Below are 14,679 nucleotides of genomic sequence, written 5' to 3' on the forward strand. Positions count from 1 at the left end.
CCACTGAGATCACCAAGCCCAGGGTCATCCTCTCACCACCATCAGATTCTGCATCAGCAGCATCGTGGTCACTGCCACCACCTCTATCACCCACACGGTCATCAGCACTAGTCATTATTGATATTACTACAGTACCCCTGCCCTTGCCCCTTTGCTTCCTGCTGCCACCCCGTCTTAGGCCTCCCTGGGTTAGGGACACGTCCTCAAGGATTTACCTTAAATTCCCCAATGACAGAGGGGTCCTCCATCTCCTCCTGAGTCTTGCCCCGGTACAGCTTGAAGGTGTTACAAAAGTCAGACAGGCCCTCAAACGCCTCCACATTCTCCAGTTGTGTGTCATAGACCTGCCACAAGCAGGGAGGAGAGAAGGTGACAAAGGAAAGAGAGAAAGAAGAGGGACAGCAAAGGAAGAGGAAACATGATAGTGTCAGAGTGAAGAAAGAGAAGAGAGAAGAAAATGAGGGGGGAGGGCATGAGCAAATCAGATGAACAAAGGCAAAGAGCGGTGGAGATAAGAGAGGGGCCAAGAAAGAAGAGAGGCAGGTGAGGGAAAGAACAAAGGCAGAGATTTAAAAAACAAACAAACAAAAAAGCAAATAGTGGAGATTAAAGAGAGAGAACAAGGGGGAGGGGCGGGAACCAGGAGAAGGGAGTAAGAGAGGAAGGCATTTGTTCAGTGCCACTAGAGAATAGGGTTTTCTGGTGAATCCAGGATTCTAGGGATCTGAGAGTCATCATATACATAGGTAGTGCATTTTTTTAAGAGAATACGATCACAGTCAAACAAATGAAAAAGTTAACTGACTTTTGATTTGAAGATCAAGACAGAACTTTGGAAAATTCACAGGTCAGCATGTCAAGCAAAAATGCTCACTGTGCAAGATGTCCAAAGGGCAGTGATATCAAGCACCAGACCAAGGATGTCTTTTGAACACAAGTGTGTGAATTCCATTTGTTTTATTTCTCCCAAACAGCCAATGACTGTTATTTGTTAGAGCAGTGTTTTGGAATTACTTAGGTTTAAACAAAGCAGTAGTTTTCTATTACAGATGATAAGATATACCTAATAAATTGTGATATTCAGCAACTTAGTATACATGCTAAGTTGGTTATATCTGGAACTGACAGACAAGATACTTCAGGTAAGTTCCTTTCTCATATTGCTAAATATTATTTCTCATTTAGGTCTAGCTCAAGTTCTGCCTCTTCCAAGAAAGAATCATTTTTGCAAGTGATATAGATGCATTCTTTAAAATTAGAAAATATCAGTAAATATAAAGAAAATGTTATTATTGCCTTATATTCTGATTCAGAAAAAAATAACAATTAATTATTTGGTTAACATTTGGCATGTATCATTTTGAAGTTTTGCTTGCTCTATTTATATAGTTGATTCATTTTCATCAAATGACCAGTTCTTTGATTTGTCAATTTTACCATTTTTTTCTGTTCTAGTTCCTTATTTCTGCTTTTATCTTCACTCTTTTCTTCTTTCTATGGTTCTAAGGTTTTTTTAATTCTAACTTCTTCAGTTGAAGCTTTATTTACTTTGCTCCTTCTATTCTGATAAGGAAAATACTTACTATGAAATTGCTTCTGCTTACTACTGTCTTGGCATTGCCCCATTTGTTTTTGCTGTATAACATTTTCATTTTCTTGGCATTCCAGAATTACAGTTTTATTTTTATTATTTGATCCAAGAACTAGATGCCTCATTAGTTTTCATTTTTATTTTTAATTAATGTAAGTTTGTTTGTTTTTAACTTCTATTTATTTTAAGTGTGTTTTTCCAGGACCCATCAGGTCCAAGTCAAGTAGTTTTTTCATCTAGTTGTGGAGGGCGCAGCTCACAGTGGCCAATGTGGGGATTGAACCAGCAACTTTGTTGTTAAGAGCACCACGCTCTAACCAACTGAGCTAACCAGCCGCGCCGGTTTTTAAGGCTATAAACTTTCTCTGAATGCTGCTTTAGCTATAACCATTAAAGTCTAACATGTAGCATTTATCATTGTTTCCCAAATATTCTACAATTTTGTTTTCTATATGTTCTTTCACCAAGAATTTTTTTTAAAGTTTGTTTGTTTGTTAATTTTCCAGATAGAAGATACTTTTGGGCTTTTGATCTTATTATTAAGTTCTAAGTTTATGGCATTATAGTCAAAAAACATTGTCAGTGGTATTGTCACTTTTTGAAATTTGTTTAAGGTTTTCTTCATGGCCTGTTACTTGGTCAATTTTTGTAACTGTGCCGTTGGTGTAGTCTCTGTTTTCAAGCTACAGGGTTCAATCAAGTTAATAATTATGCTGGTTTTCTACATCCTCTCACATTTTTGTGCCCTTGACCTGATATGAACTGAGAGAAGAGAACTAAAATTTCCTCCTACCTACCAGTGTGTTTCCATTTCTTCTTGTAGCTCCTGTAATTTCTGTTTTGTAAATATTGATGTTGTATTACATAGCACATAGATACGCTCAAAACTGTCATCTCTTGGAATTGCACCATTTAGCTCTATTAACTACATTCTTTGTCTCATTTAATTTGGGGGACCTAAATATGCTCTCATCTAATATGAAGATTGTGATTTCTGCTTTCTTTTCACTTGCATTTTCCAGGCACACATTCTTCCCATCTTTTATATTCAGCTTTTATGAATCTCTTTAATTTAGAGTTAGATTTTACTTTGAGATCTGATTCAAATTTTGTTTTTAATAAGTGATTGATATGATATGTAGTATTGACATGACAGATGCTTTTAGTCTGCTTGTACATTTATACTTACATAGTTATTAGGTGGTGCTAAAATAATTGCGGTTTAAAATGTTAAAAATAATTGCAAAAACCACAATTACTTCTGCACCAACCTAACATATATTTATAGTTTTCTAGTTTCATAGATTTTTTTTAAAATCTTTGCCTGCTTGCTCCGGTGTGTGTGTGTGTATGAGTGTGCACGCATGTGTAGTTCTTCTGATATCTAGGATGACCTGAGTTTATATTCTAATATTATTATAAATTTATATGTACTAATAATACTTTTATTCCTCTATATCTTTAGGAACAGTATTTAGGACTTCCCTACTATAGCAATGATAAATTAATCAAATTTATCTTCCCTCTCCCTCCCCATCACCCAGTTTTAGACAATACTATCTTCTTTAATATTTACCTCTGTACTGTTTGCTTCTAATTTGCTTATACTCCTATTATTTGATTTGCCAACTTTAAATATCTGTCAACTCTATTTATTCTATAATATGGCAATCAGTGTCCTTACTTTGTATCTCATCATCTTCTTTCCTTCTCCATCTAATTTTTGTCAGTTTTATCATTTCTACATTTTCAGTATATATAATATTTAGATTCTGCCCTGTTACCCTAACCCTTCCATTTGTTCTCATTTTAGGTCTCAGGTTAAATATCATCATAACCAGTCCTTTTGTTGTGGTTTTCCCAGTTATCTCCTAATTAGATGAAGTTCATTCCCTAGGAGTTCCTTAAGACAGACTCATGGGAACTATATTACCCATTCCTGAATATGCATGCTTGGGTTTCTGTAACCTTTGTGCTTGGCTTAATATAAATCCTCAGTCACCCTTTCTTTCCTTGATGATCCATAGAGGGTGTTTTACTGTCTTTGAGTATTAAATGTTGTTGTGGAGAAATTGAAGCCACCTTGATTTATTTCCTATTGTATATGACTTAATATTTTTGGAAGGAAGGTGGTATGACTACCCCCAAACATCCTTTATCTCTAAAGTCCAATAACACATAGTAGGATATGTCTCAGGATTGACCAATCTGAGTCAATTTTTCCTGACACACAGTGAACTGTGTAATATGTATATTCAAATATTCTTTCATTTCAGTGAAGTTTTATTAAACTACTGTTTATTTGTTTTATTTCATTGTTTTGGTTGTCTTCCTCAGAAACTCCAACTATGCAAATTTTGGATCTCCTTTCTCTGACTTCTACATCTGTCTTTTTCTCTTTCTTTTTTTTTTATAATTCTTTATTTCCATTTTGTTTAGCTTATTTTCATCATTTCTGTCCTCTATGCCCCTTATTGTGTTTTCCAATGTGGCCATTCTGCCCTGGACTCCTTCCAATTTCATGTTTTCTTCTACTCCTTTCCTGAATCCTACCAGCTCATATTTCCTCTCTTCTCATCTCATGATCCCTTGAGTTCTTTCATTTCTACTTTGCATTCTGACTGCCCATTTCTAAAATGTTTACGACAAAATATTTCATCTCATCTGCTCCTTGGCAAAATTTTCTGGTGCGTACATACCCTCTTCTTTTGGCTAAGTTATGATGAATATTTTTCTCGTCTTTTTTTCATAGTAATTTTGAATTAATGCTGTGAAATTTCTTGTATTATTACTTGTCACGGAATGTGTTGGATTTTCCTAAACCAATTATTTCCTTTGTTCCCACCACAGAGGCAGACAGTTTCCTGCAAACATGTCCCATCTGTGTGATTCTTATGTAGCTCCACCTTCTCTTCTTCTCTGAACCAAACCAGGTCTAAGAGGCTTTTGTCACCAGCCTAAACCTGTCTTCAAAGTGCCTATATCCATTGTTGTGAACAAAAGATATAACTTTTATATGCTATGGTGAAACCTCAATTTCAGGTACTATATTGTTAAACTATTGTGCAAATTTTGTGTATTGTGCAAATTTTCAAGCATATATAAAAGTAAAGAGGATAATAAGCCCCCATGTACCTATAACCTATCTTAAATAACTATTAACATTCTTTTATTAGGAAGTATGGGGTTTTCTGAGATCTGCTGTCACTATGACCTTTCATCATCCCCATACATCTTCTCTTAATTTATTGCCAAGTGGCTTCTACCCAGTCTCGATTGCCTTTGGACAACCCTTACATGTATTTTGGAGTTTGCGGGTTTTATTTGTTTCCAACTTTTACTGAAAATGGAGTTTGAGGGTTTGAATGATTTCCAGAAGAAAAGGGGAAAAATGCTGACTTATGCAGCCATGTTCATACTGGAAGTCCTAATAAAATACTTTTTAAATTTCCAAGTGGTTGGTCTTTTTGTTTAAATGTTTGTTGTTAATTTCTCATTTTATTAAATTTAATCAGTCTTGCATGATTTCTATTTTTGGTTACTTATTACCAAACTAATATATGACCACATTTTGTAAGTATTCTCTGAGCATTATGAAAAATGTATTCTCTATTATTTTTTATTCTCTATTTTAAAGCTACCTTTAATTTTGCTTAAAAAACATTTACCTTGTTATTCATATCTTTTATTTCCTTATGTATTTATTTCTTTCTTCATCTGTCTAGGAGAGAGGTGCATTAAAATCCCCACTGCAACTTTAATTTCTGTCATCTCATGCTTTTACTTGTATGAGCTATTAGTTTATATATTCCTACCATTTTCGCTTTAGGTATTTCTAAGCTTTATTGTTCTTTGCAAAATGTTTGGGAGTTTTTTCATTGAGATGTATGCATTTTATTTATATAAAACACTCCATTTTGTTTTCTTTGCTTTTTACTTTAAGTTCTCTTTTGTTTGCACTTACTTTGTTTGCCAAAAGATTTATTTTTAGCCATTCTAAGTTGTATTGTTTTAGACATGTCTTTGAAAGACAGCATAATGAAGTTTGACTTTTAATATAGTCTAAGAGTCCTTATCACTTAATAGAGGCACTTAATTCATTTTTACTTATTAGGAAAATTCATGTGTTTTATTCTTTTTCTATTAAGTTTTTCTATGATTTCTGGGGGTGTTTTTATGCTTTCTTGCTGTCTTTTGTTTTCTATCTTTTGCTACTAAGACTATGAGGTTTTTTCCCCCTATGCTAATGATCACCAAAAATATGTTTTTGTCTATACCCACTGTGTACTCCATTCTTTCCGTAATGCTACAGGCTATTTTTCAAAGACTCGTGTTGTTGTTAGTGGTTTTCTTCTATTTACTTATCCTTAAAGGACCAGCGTTCCTTCCAGGTCTGGTTTTCCCCCCAGAAACAGGTTGAGTGCATTTTGTTCTGGACAGCCCATTTTCACTTGGATACTATCAGAGATCTTCTCAGAGAAGTTAAGCTGGAGGGCTGGGTGCCAATTCAGTATCTGGCATCTGAGGGAGCGGCAAGGGGGCCAGGACCATGGGCCATCCTGGCAGAAGTCCTCATTCTTACTGATTTGTTTTTTTCTCATTTTTTTGGCAAGGCTACAGTATCACATGCCAGGCCCAATGTGTCGGACCGTCTTCCTGGTACACAAATAGTTCTGTCTCTTTGCCCCACCTCACACACCCAACTATCAAGTCAACGAAGAACTTGTTGCCTGACGAGGCCTATGCCTTCGAAGCCACTGCAGCTGCCTGAGGCACCATCTCTGTGCATCCAAGTCTCCCAACACAATTCACCTGGAAGCCTCCAACGTATTAGAGACAACTCTTGCCACCTTGTGAAATCACCCTCTGGAGTGTGCACCAAGGGCTTTCAGAAGAATTACTTGAAAGCCCAGGCCCCCACCCCTCCAATCAGCCCCAAATCCCATTTATCAAGTTCCCTTTAGGGTGCTCCTTGGGCCACTCCCATATGTCTGACAGCCTTTGCATCCTTCTCTAAGTAAGGCAGCCAGATATAGCAAAGGACACCCAGTTAAATTTGAATTTCAAATAAATAACAGATCATTGTTAGATAAGTGTGCCTCCTGAAATATTTGCAGCATACTTATACTAAAGTACTCACTGTTTATCTGAAATTCCAGTGTAACTGAGTATCCTGGATTTCATTTGGCAACCCTCTCTAGGATACTACACAACTCCTTTAGGGAGTAATTTTGAGTCACCTTTGGTTATCTTTTTTTAAAGTACCCTACTTTAGAAAAGCATAATTGTATTTGTGGAATTTCCTCAAAATACCAGAATTTGTCTGAGTCTTCTCTAGTTTTGTTTTTTTATTGTTTTGTGGGGCTTCTTTTCTTTTTTCACAGAAACAGAGCTTACCAAATTTTTATATTTACTAGGTAATTTCTGTCTCAATTGTAGAGGTGGGGAAATCAGAGCTACATTCTCGAGCTGGCTTTCCTTTATACTTTAATACAAATTTTTGTTACAGAAAAGTTCAAATTACTTCAAAAGATACAGAATAGTATAACAAATCCCTAAGTACCCACCTCTAAGCTTTAACAATTTTCAGTATTTTGCAATTTCAATAATTTTTAATATTTTGAGAATCTATCAGAGGGCCATGCACACCATCTATCTTCTCCCTTACTTTTTTCTTTTTTAGTATTTTCAAATAAACCCTAGGCAGAATTTCACCCATAAATACTTCAGCACTTTTTAGCATTCTTCCAAGATACTTTCTTGCTTACCCCAGCCCACACTTAGCTCATCAGGATTCTTCAGCCTTCAGGCACCAAATGAGGAGACAAACGTGTGTGTGTGTGTGTGTGTGTGTGTGTGTGTGTGTGTGTGTGTGTGTTCTTTTTCTGTTGTGTCTCCCGCTGCCCGTGGCATGTGCCCAGGGACTGCTAGAATGATGAGAACATTTGCAGAGGCCTCACCTTTAAAGTGTCAAAGTCCTTTTCCAAGTAAGAGCCGCACTTTTCCCTTTCCCCAGTCGAGGCAAAGAATTTGCTCCACCAATCGATGAATTCCTCCTCCTGAGTGGGTAGAAAGAAACCAATCACTTCAGAAACAGAATGTGCCATGCGAGGTCCTTCTGGACTGGACACCTAGCAAGGCTGACAGCCGGCCTGGACTTCAAAGCTCCCCTATTGGGAGTAGAGAGCAGGTACTTCCTGCCTCTCCAGGGGCCAAGACTGTACAGACTGGAAAAAGGTTTGAACACCTGCCTGGTATTCAGAGGCAGAGGCTCTGGCCAGGGCCCTATCCCCATTCATTGTGTAATTCTGTTAAGCTCTCGGGTTTTCCTTTTTCTTTCTATAAAATGGGCATAATCATTGCATTACCCCCTGCATTCCAGGGACATGGTGAGGCTAAAAATCTTACAATACATAGGATACCTTTTGGAGGAAAATGTCAATAATGTGTAATTTATGAATAAAATGCAGTAGACCCAGGAAAACTCAGACCCCAAAGAGCTATCCTACCTGCCCCCCAACAAACAAATGAAAAAAAAAGTATTGGAAATCAGAACTTAGCTTCCCCCAGGGTCAAATCAAAGCCAAATCCCTGAAAACCAACAAATGCTGACTAAATGCACATTATTCAAAAGACATTATGCTACATAGAAGAAATGAGGTGAGAAGAAAGGAAGTTTGTGACAGCACTCTCTCTGCCCTGCCCTTCCTCCACTTCCTCATATTTGTAGGAAAAGATGGACAGCGCTGTGCATGCACTGGCCTCCCCACCTTTTAACTCCTCCTGCACATGCTAGGTCCACAGGCCCTCTGAGCGCTTGTGTCTAGAATGCGCCTCCAATTGTGTCATGTTTGTGTGTGTCCTGTCACCAACGGAGTCAGCAAGCTCCCTGGAGGTGGGATGGTCATCTTCCCCAGGCCTGCCCCAAAACCTGCCTAGGGCTGGGCACTTGGTCTGTATCTGTGAGTACCATTAAAGCTCACCCAGTTCCATGGGAAGGGCCAAGAACACAGTAGAAGAGCCCATCTGGGACTCTTTCCTTCTCTACACAAGTGGGTGAGCTAGTTCTCCCAGGAGCCTGCTCTGATTCTAAAAAATGAATTGAATATCTGCCATTGAATTCCTGGAAATGTTGGTGGCTCCCTTTGAACCAATGCCCAGTCCCTTGAGCCCCGGGTTATTAAAGGTGAGCATAAGCTGGAGGCAGGCCAAGGGAACCTGAACAGGTACAGTGGGGAAAGGCTGGAATGAGGTTCTCAGAGTCTCAGCCATCTTGGAAGTGTGGCCCTAACACTTCTGTGTGGCCAGAATGTGGTCCCCAGACACACAGCACAGAGAGCAGGTGTCAGAGCCAGGCTTAGTCTGCAGAGAATCACTGTCTGACCAACTTACCAGGAGGTTCTTCTGCAGCCAGAAGAGAGGTGCAAATGGGTTAAGACACAGGATAGCAGAGCTTTCCAACTTATAACCACTCAAGAAAACCCAGCATAGGACAAGGCAGACCTTGGCCTGATGTTTTATATTCAATTTAAAGGAGAAGATACTATGGAACAATAAACATACACAGGCATGCATATCAAACTCACACAATCACCAACACATGGAAGACTGTATTATACAGACATGCTTGAGGGATATGTGTGCTGAAATGCATATATACCTCCCCAAAATACACATATTAATTAACACACAGGCAAATATATGCACATAGTTAGAGACAGTTAGAATGGAATTTCATTTCGCTGTTTGATTCCTCCTAACTCTTTATTTTTTCCCCATAGTCCAGATACTTAAAGATTTGAGTGTATGACTCAAGCCCAGAGTCAGGCATAAATAAGCAACAACCAGTGTGTTTTGTACAAAGACATGACAGGAACACAACAGCTGTGGGAAATTTCTTACACTACCATTAACATTGTCAATTAAATAGACAAACATTATGTAACCTAAAAACAGAAAATATACCTTCTTGTCCAGCACCACTGGAGCACTTAGAAAAAATTAAAAGCCACAAAGCAAATCTCAATAAATTCCCCAAAATAAACTTATTATTAGTCACATTTTCTGACCATAATGCAATAAAATTAGAAACTAATGAAAAAATTGAAAATTAAAAATCCCAACCTTTTAGAAATTTAAAGCATACTCTTAAAACCCTCCTCGCTCAAAGAGAAAACCAAAACTAAAATCACAGATACTTAGAAAATACCAATAGTGAGAGGGCTATACCCCCAAATTTGTGGGTAGTAGCCAAGTCTGTACTCAAAGGAAAAAATCAATCTTAAAGTTTTCACTTTTATACAAAAAGAACGAAAATAAATAATCTGATTAACTCAAGAAAGAAAAATTAGGAAGACCAAAATTTGAAAATGACAAGTGGAAATTAATATATTAAAAAGAAGAAGGATATTATAATTGATATTTAAACCCCAGAACAAACTTTCAAAAGACCAATAAAATAAACATTTATCAAATCTAATGTTGAAAAGTGGGTACACCATAGGAATGAGAAAGATCAAATAAAAAGAAATTATAGGAATAAAAACATTAAGAGATTTACTACACCCAAATCAATGACAAAACCTTGGAAAATCTAGATGAAGTGTATAATTTTCTAGAAAAATATAAATTGCTAAAATTGACTCAAAACTAATAGAAAACATGGAGAGATCAGTAACCCTGAAAGTGAAAGAGATTTCAAAGAACTACCTCCAAAGAAAGACACCAGGCCAAGATGGTTTCTTTTGAGGTAAGTTCTGTCTTTCAAAGAATAAATCATTCTTTGTTCAACAGCATAGAAAACAGATGAAGTTTCCCCGTTCATTTTGTGAAGCCTAACAAAGACAGACAGACAGACAGACAGACAGACACACACACACACACACACACACACACGGATTAATCCTATTCCTGAATAAAGATGTAAAGGTCCTAAATGACATACAAACAAATAGATTGCTGCAGTAGATCTGACATGGTCAAGCTGGATTATTCCAGAACGCACAACTGACTCAACGATATTGGAATCCTCATACACTGCTGGTGGGAATGTAAAATGGTGTAGTCACTTTGGAAAACAGCCTAGCAGTTCCTCAAACAATTAAACAGAAAGTTACCATATGACCCAGCAATTCCCCTCCCAGTTATATATCCAAGAGAAATGAAAACTTGTGCCCACACAAAAACTGTACAAGACTGTTTATAGCAGGACTGTTCAAAACAGCCAAAAAGTAGAAACAGCCCAATGTCTATCAACTGAAAGATGGATAAAGGAAATGTGATATATCCATACAATGGCATATTATTTGATAATAAAAAGCAATGAAGAATTGATGCACGCGGTAACATGATGAACTTGAAAACATTATGCTAAATGAAAGAAGTTAATCGCAAAAGACCACACACTATATGATTCCATTTACCTGAAATGCCCAGAGTAGGCAAAGCTACTGAGACAAAATGTAGATTAGTGGATGGACATCCCACCTTCCCTCCTGTTACCATGGGTGCTGTACTTGCACCCCAACCCACAGCCAACCCTTGCACTCGTGTCCTGGATCCCACACCCTCTGGTCTACTCAAGGACACACTCCATGATTCTCCTCACCCTCTGCTGCGTCATCAGACTTCCCTCTCTACTGGATCATTCCCAACAGCATTCAAACATGTGACACTAGTTTCCGTCATTTAAAAAAAAAGTACGTCTGGCCATACTTTCCCTTTGGGCTTCCACCTTATTTTTTTTTTTTTCCTTTTATAGAAAAACTCCTAGAAAGAATTATCTACACGTCTCCAATTCTTGTTTTTCCCTTTTCTCTGCTCTACCAAGACATGCTTGTGAAGGTCACAGTGACTCAGGCCTCCACAACCAATCTAGTAGCAGTGTTGGATACAGGCGGTCACTCCTCTGTCCTTGAAATACCCCCCTTGCCTTGCAGAGCCCCGCGGTGGTGATCCTCCCGCCTCCTGGCCACGCCTTCTCAGTCTTTGCTGATTCCTCCTTGTCACCCACCCTCTGACCACCCAACTGTCCTGGGGCTCTGTGCTCAGACCTCTTCTCTTCCCCATCCACTCTTACTCCTTCGGGGGTTCTCCTCAAGTCTTATGTCTTTAAATAACATACACATCGATGAATCCCACGTTGAGCTCTCCAAGCTGAATGACTCCTCTGAACTCCAGCTGCCTATGTCACATCTCCCACTGGACGTCTCATAAGCTTCCCAAATGCACCGTGTCCAGACTCCAATTCCTGATCATCCCCCAGCCACCTGCGCCTTCCACAGTCTTCCTCATGTAAGTAGATGACAACTGCTTCCTTCCAGATGCTCAAGCCAAAAACACTGCAGTCACCTTGGATTCCTCTTCCTCATACCCCACATTCCATCCATCCGCAAATCCTGTTGGCACCATCTTCAGTACATAGTCGGAATCAGACCAGTGGTCCCCTATCACCACCACCTTGGTTCTCCATCACCTGGATCACAGCACCAGTCTTTTCATTGGCCTCCCTATTTTCACGTTAGCCCCCAAATCTATTCTCAACACAATAGCCACACACATCAAACACATCACCTCTCTGTACAAATCCCTCCAATGATTTGCCAACTCATTCAGAGTAAAGCTAAAGCCCTTACAACAGCAACAAGCCAAAGTCTCTCACGATGAGCCCCTCACCCCGCCCCGAATCTCACGTCCCCCACTTTCTTCCTCACTCCAGCCACAGTGGCCTTCCTGGTCCTTGAACATTCTCAGCACCCACATGCTCTTCCCGTGGCAGGAACTCTATCCCATGACAGATCCATGGGTGACTTCTTCACTTCCTGCAAGTCTCAATTCAAATGTAATCAGTTTCACCCTCCTTACTGACCATATTTTAAATCATGACTCCTTCCCAGCAATTCTTTTTCCAGAAGAAAAGGAAAAATTGCTTCTTCTCCTTAGCAATTATCACCATCTGATGTTCCATATATTTTACTTAGGTATTTAATTGTCTGTTGTGTCTCTTTCCCATAAGGGCAGAGATCTTTATCTTTTTTTAACACTATGTCCCCAGTACTTAGAACATTGCCTGGCACATATTTGCAGTCCAGTAAATATTTGATAGATATGTGAATGCCCTAAAGAGCAGAGGGCTGGGTGATCCTTGACTCTTAAATTTCCAAAGGCAGACGACATGCCATTAAAAATATATATAGGTTTACAAAGATGTTTTGTCCAGCCAGTTTTCCTACCCTATACAAAGGAGACGAAAGTGTAGAGGGCGGTAGAAGAAACAAGAACTAGAGATTTGTGGTGATTTCTGATAAGGTAGCCCCACACTCTGCCTCCCCAGCATTAGCTCCAAAGTTATATATGGAAGAGACTCCTCCAGAACTTTGGGGGTCTGGGAAGTAGCAGTCACCTACAAGTTGCCAGAGGAATTGGAGCACAGCAGAAGATGGTTGTAGGGAGTCGTGCGGACAGAGCCTAAGGAAGCCCTCGTCATTCCCTGTAGACCCAGAGTGTCATGAAACAGCTGACAAATTGTCCCCTGCTCCTTAAAAGGGCTTGAAAGTGAGGCCAAAGAGAGAGCCAGAGAACCTGAAAGGGTCTTGTGGCCAAGATAACAAGATGTTGACTGAGTGCTCTGTGTGCTCAGAGACCAGTGGACCTATAGATTCAGGGAGGACACATGCTGGTGGCCAGGGCTCCCATGGAAGTCATGACATTCTGGAAACCCAACCCATGATTTAGCGGCCTCCCAGGGGTGAGGACAAAGAGGAAAAGTCCAAAACTGACTGAGCTGAAATCTACACTGTTGAAGAATACCCGGACTTTCCTGCCATCAGGAAAAACGTGAGCTCAACAGAGAGATTAAGTTGAATCACAGAAAAATAAAATTATATTTTTAACACCCTCACAGATGTGATTTGAAAATATCATATCATTCCTGCTATTTCACTAATCTGGCTTCTGATGAACTTACTGCAAGCCCACTGCTTCCTACTCTTCCTCAGGAAGTCCAAGAATAAGCTAGCACACCCATGCAAACGAGCCCCACAGAAACAGGACAGCGCTTCCATGTCTTAACCCAGACGTGCCAAAGCCAACCAACTCTCTGATGTTAGTGGAACCTCATAACCCAAAGCTCCAAAAGGGAACTGGTCAGAGATCTTCTCTAATTCCAAGTGTGTTCTTGATCTCATTTTGCAATAGTGGAGCATCCAGTCTTGGACCAGGGCAAGGACAAGAAACAAATGCAAAAGGCTTGATTGTTGAAGTATCATCTCAGGCTTTGGCAAGAAGTCTGACCATTAAAAGTTGATTTCCCCATGTCCAAGGTTCAAGGTCCCTCATCATTCAGCCAGCCAAGCAAGCAAGTCTGATCAAGGCACGGATTGGCAGCCTCTCCAATTTCAGCTAATAGCATTCAATTCCTGAGCAGCTAGAGCCATGTAACAAACACATGCTTCTGCAAGCTTGATCCAGTCTAATGGGCACCCTAATCCCTCCGAAGACCCAACTCAGCACAGCTCATTCCGAACATTTAATCTCCCATTTTCATTCAGTGGGCCTAACACATTTCATGATTATGGCAGCAAAATTGACAATCATCTAAGCCTGCCTTTCTGTGAAGTGAGGAAAGTGGGGGGTTGGGGGGATCGTATCACTCACATTCTCTCCCCACGATGACCATTCGAATCAAAGAGAAAAGGTCCTGGTCAAATTTATTTATAACCAAAGTTATAATGTTAAACCTTGGGTCACTGTACGGAACTATACACCGACCTCTAAAAAAACAGTCCATTATTTTTTTTTATAATTTTAAACAGGCCTCTGTCAAGCCAGAGGTAGACATCTAGATTGCATTGAAAGTAATTTCTCTCTTAACACAAACCATTATCATCAAGATAGTAATGACATAACAACCCAACATTGGGGTTATTGTGAGGCTCTGAGTTGATGTCTGCAAAGATATTCTATGACCGGTAAAGTTTACCATGATAAATGCTCTTGTTGATATCGCCAAAGTCATCAGTTTGATCCCTAGTACTGCTGAGCCATGACTTGACATTTGCATAACTGCAATAATGATATGATGATTCCTC

General features: G+C 39.3%; 1 protein-coding gene across 23 annotated transcripts in view; it reads right to left on the reverse strand.

Moving 5' to 3' along the window:
- The window catches only part of DYSF (dysferlin), a 200,559-nt gene that overhangs the window by 23,552 nt on the left and 162,328 nt on the right, over positions 1-14,679 (reverse strand). For all 23 annotated transcript variants that reach the window (XM_019718953.3, XM_074332153.2, XM_074332151.2 and 20 more), the window contains 2 exons: positions 7,552-7,650; positions 216-344 (listed from right to left, as the gene is read on the reverse strand). In XM_019718953.3, coding sequence (XP_019574512.3) covers positions 216-344; positions 7,552-7,650 — 228 coding nt within the window. The remainder of the gene's footprint in view (positions 1-215; positions 345-7,551; positions 7,651-14,679) is intronic.

This window comes from Rhinolophus sinicus, chromosome 2, assembly GCF_057876585.1.
Source record: "Rhinolophus sinicus isolate RSI-liver-muscle chromosome 2, RSI-T2T, whole genome shotgun sequence".
Lineage (NCBI taxonomy): Eukaryota > Metazoa > Chordata > Mammalia > Chiroptera > Rhinolophidae > Rhinolophus > Rhinolophus sinicus.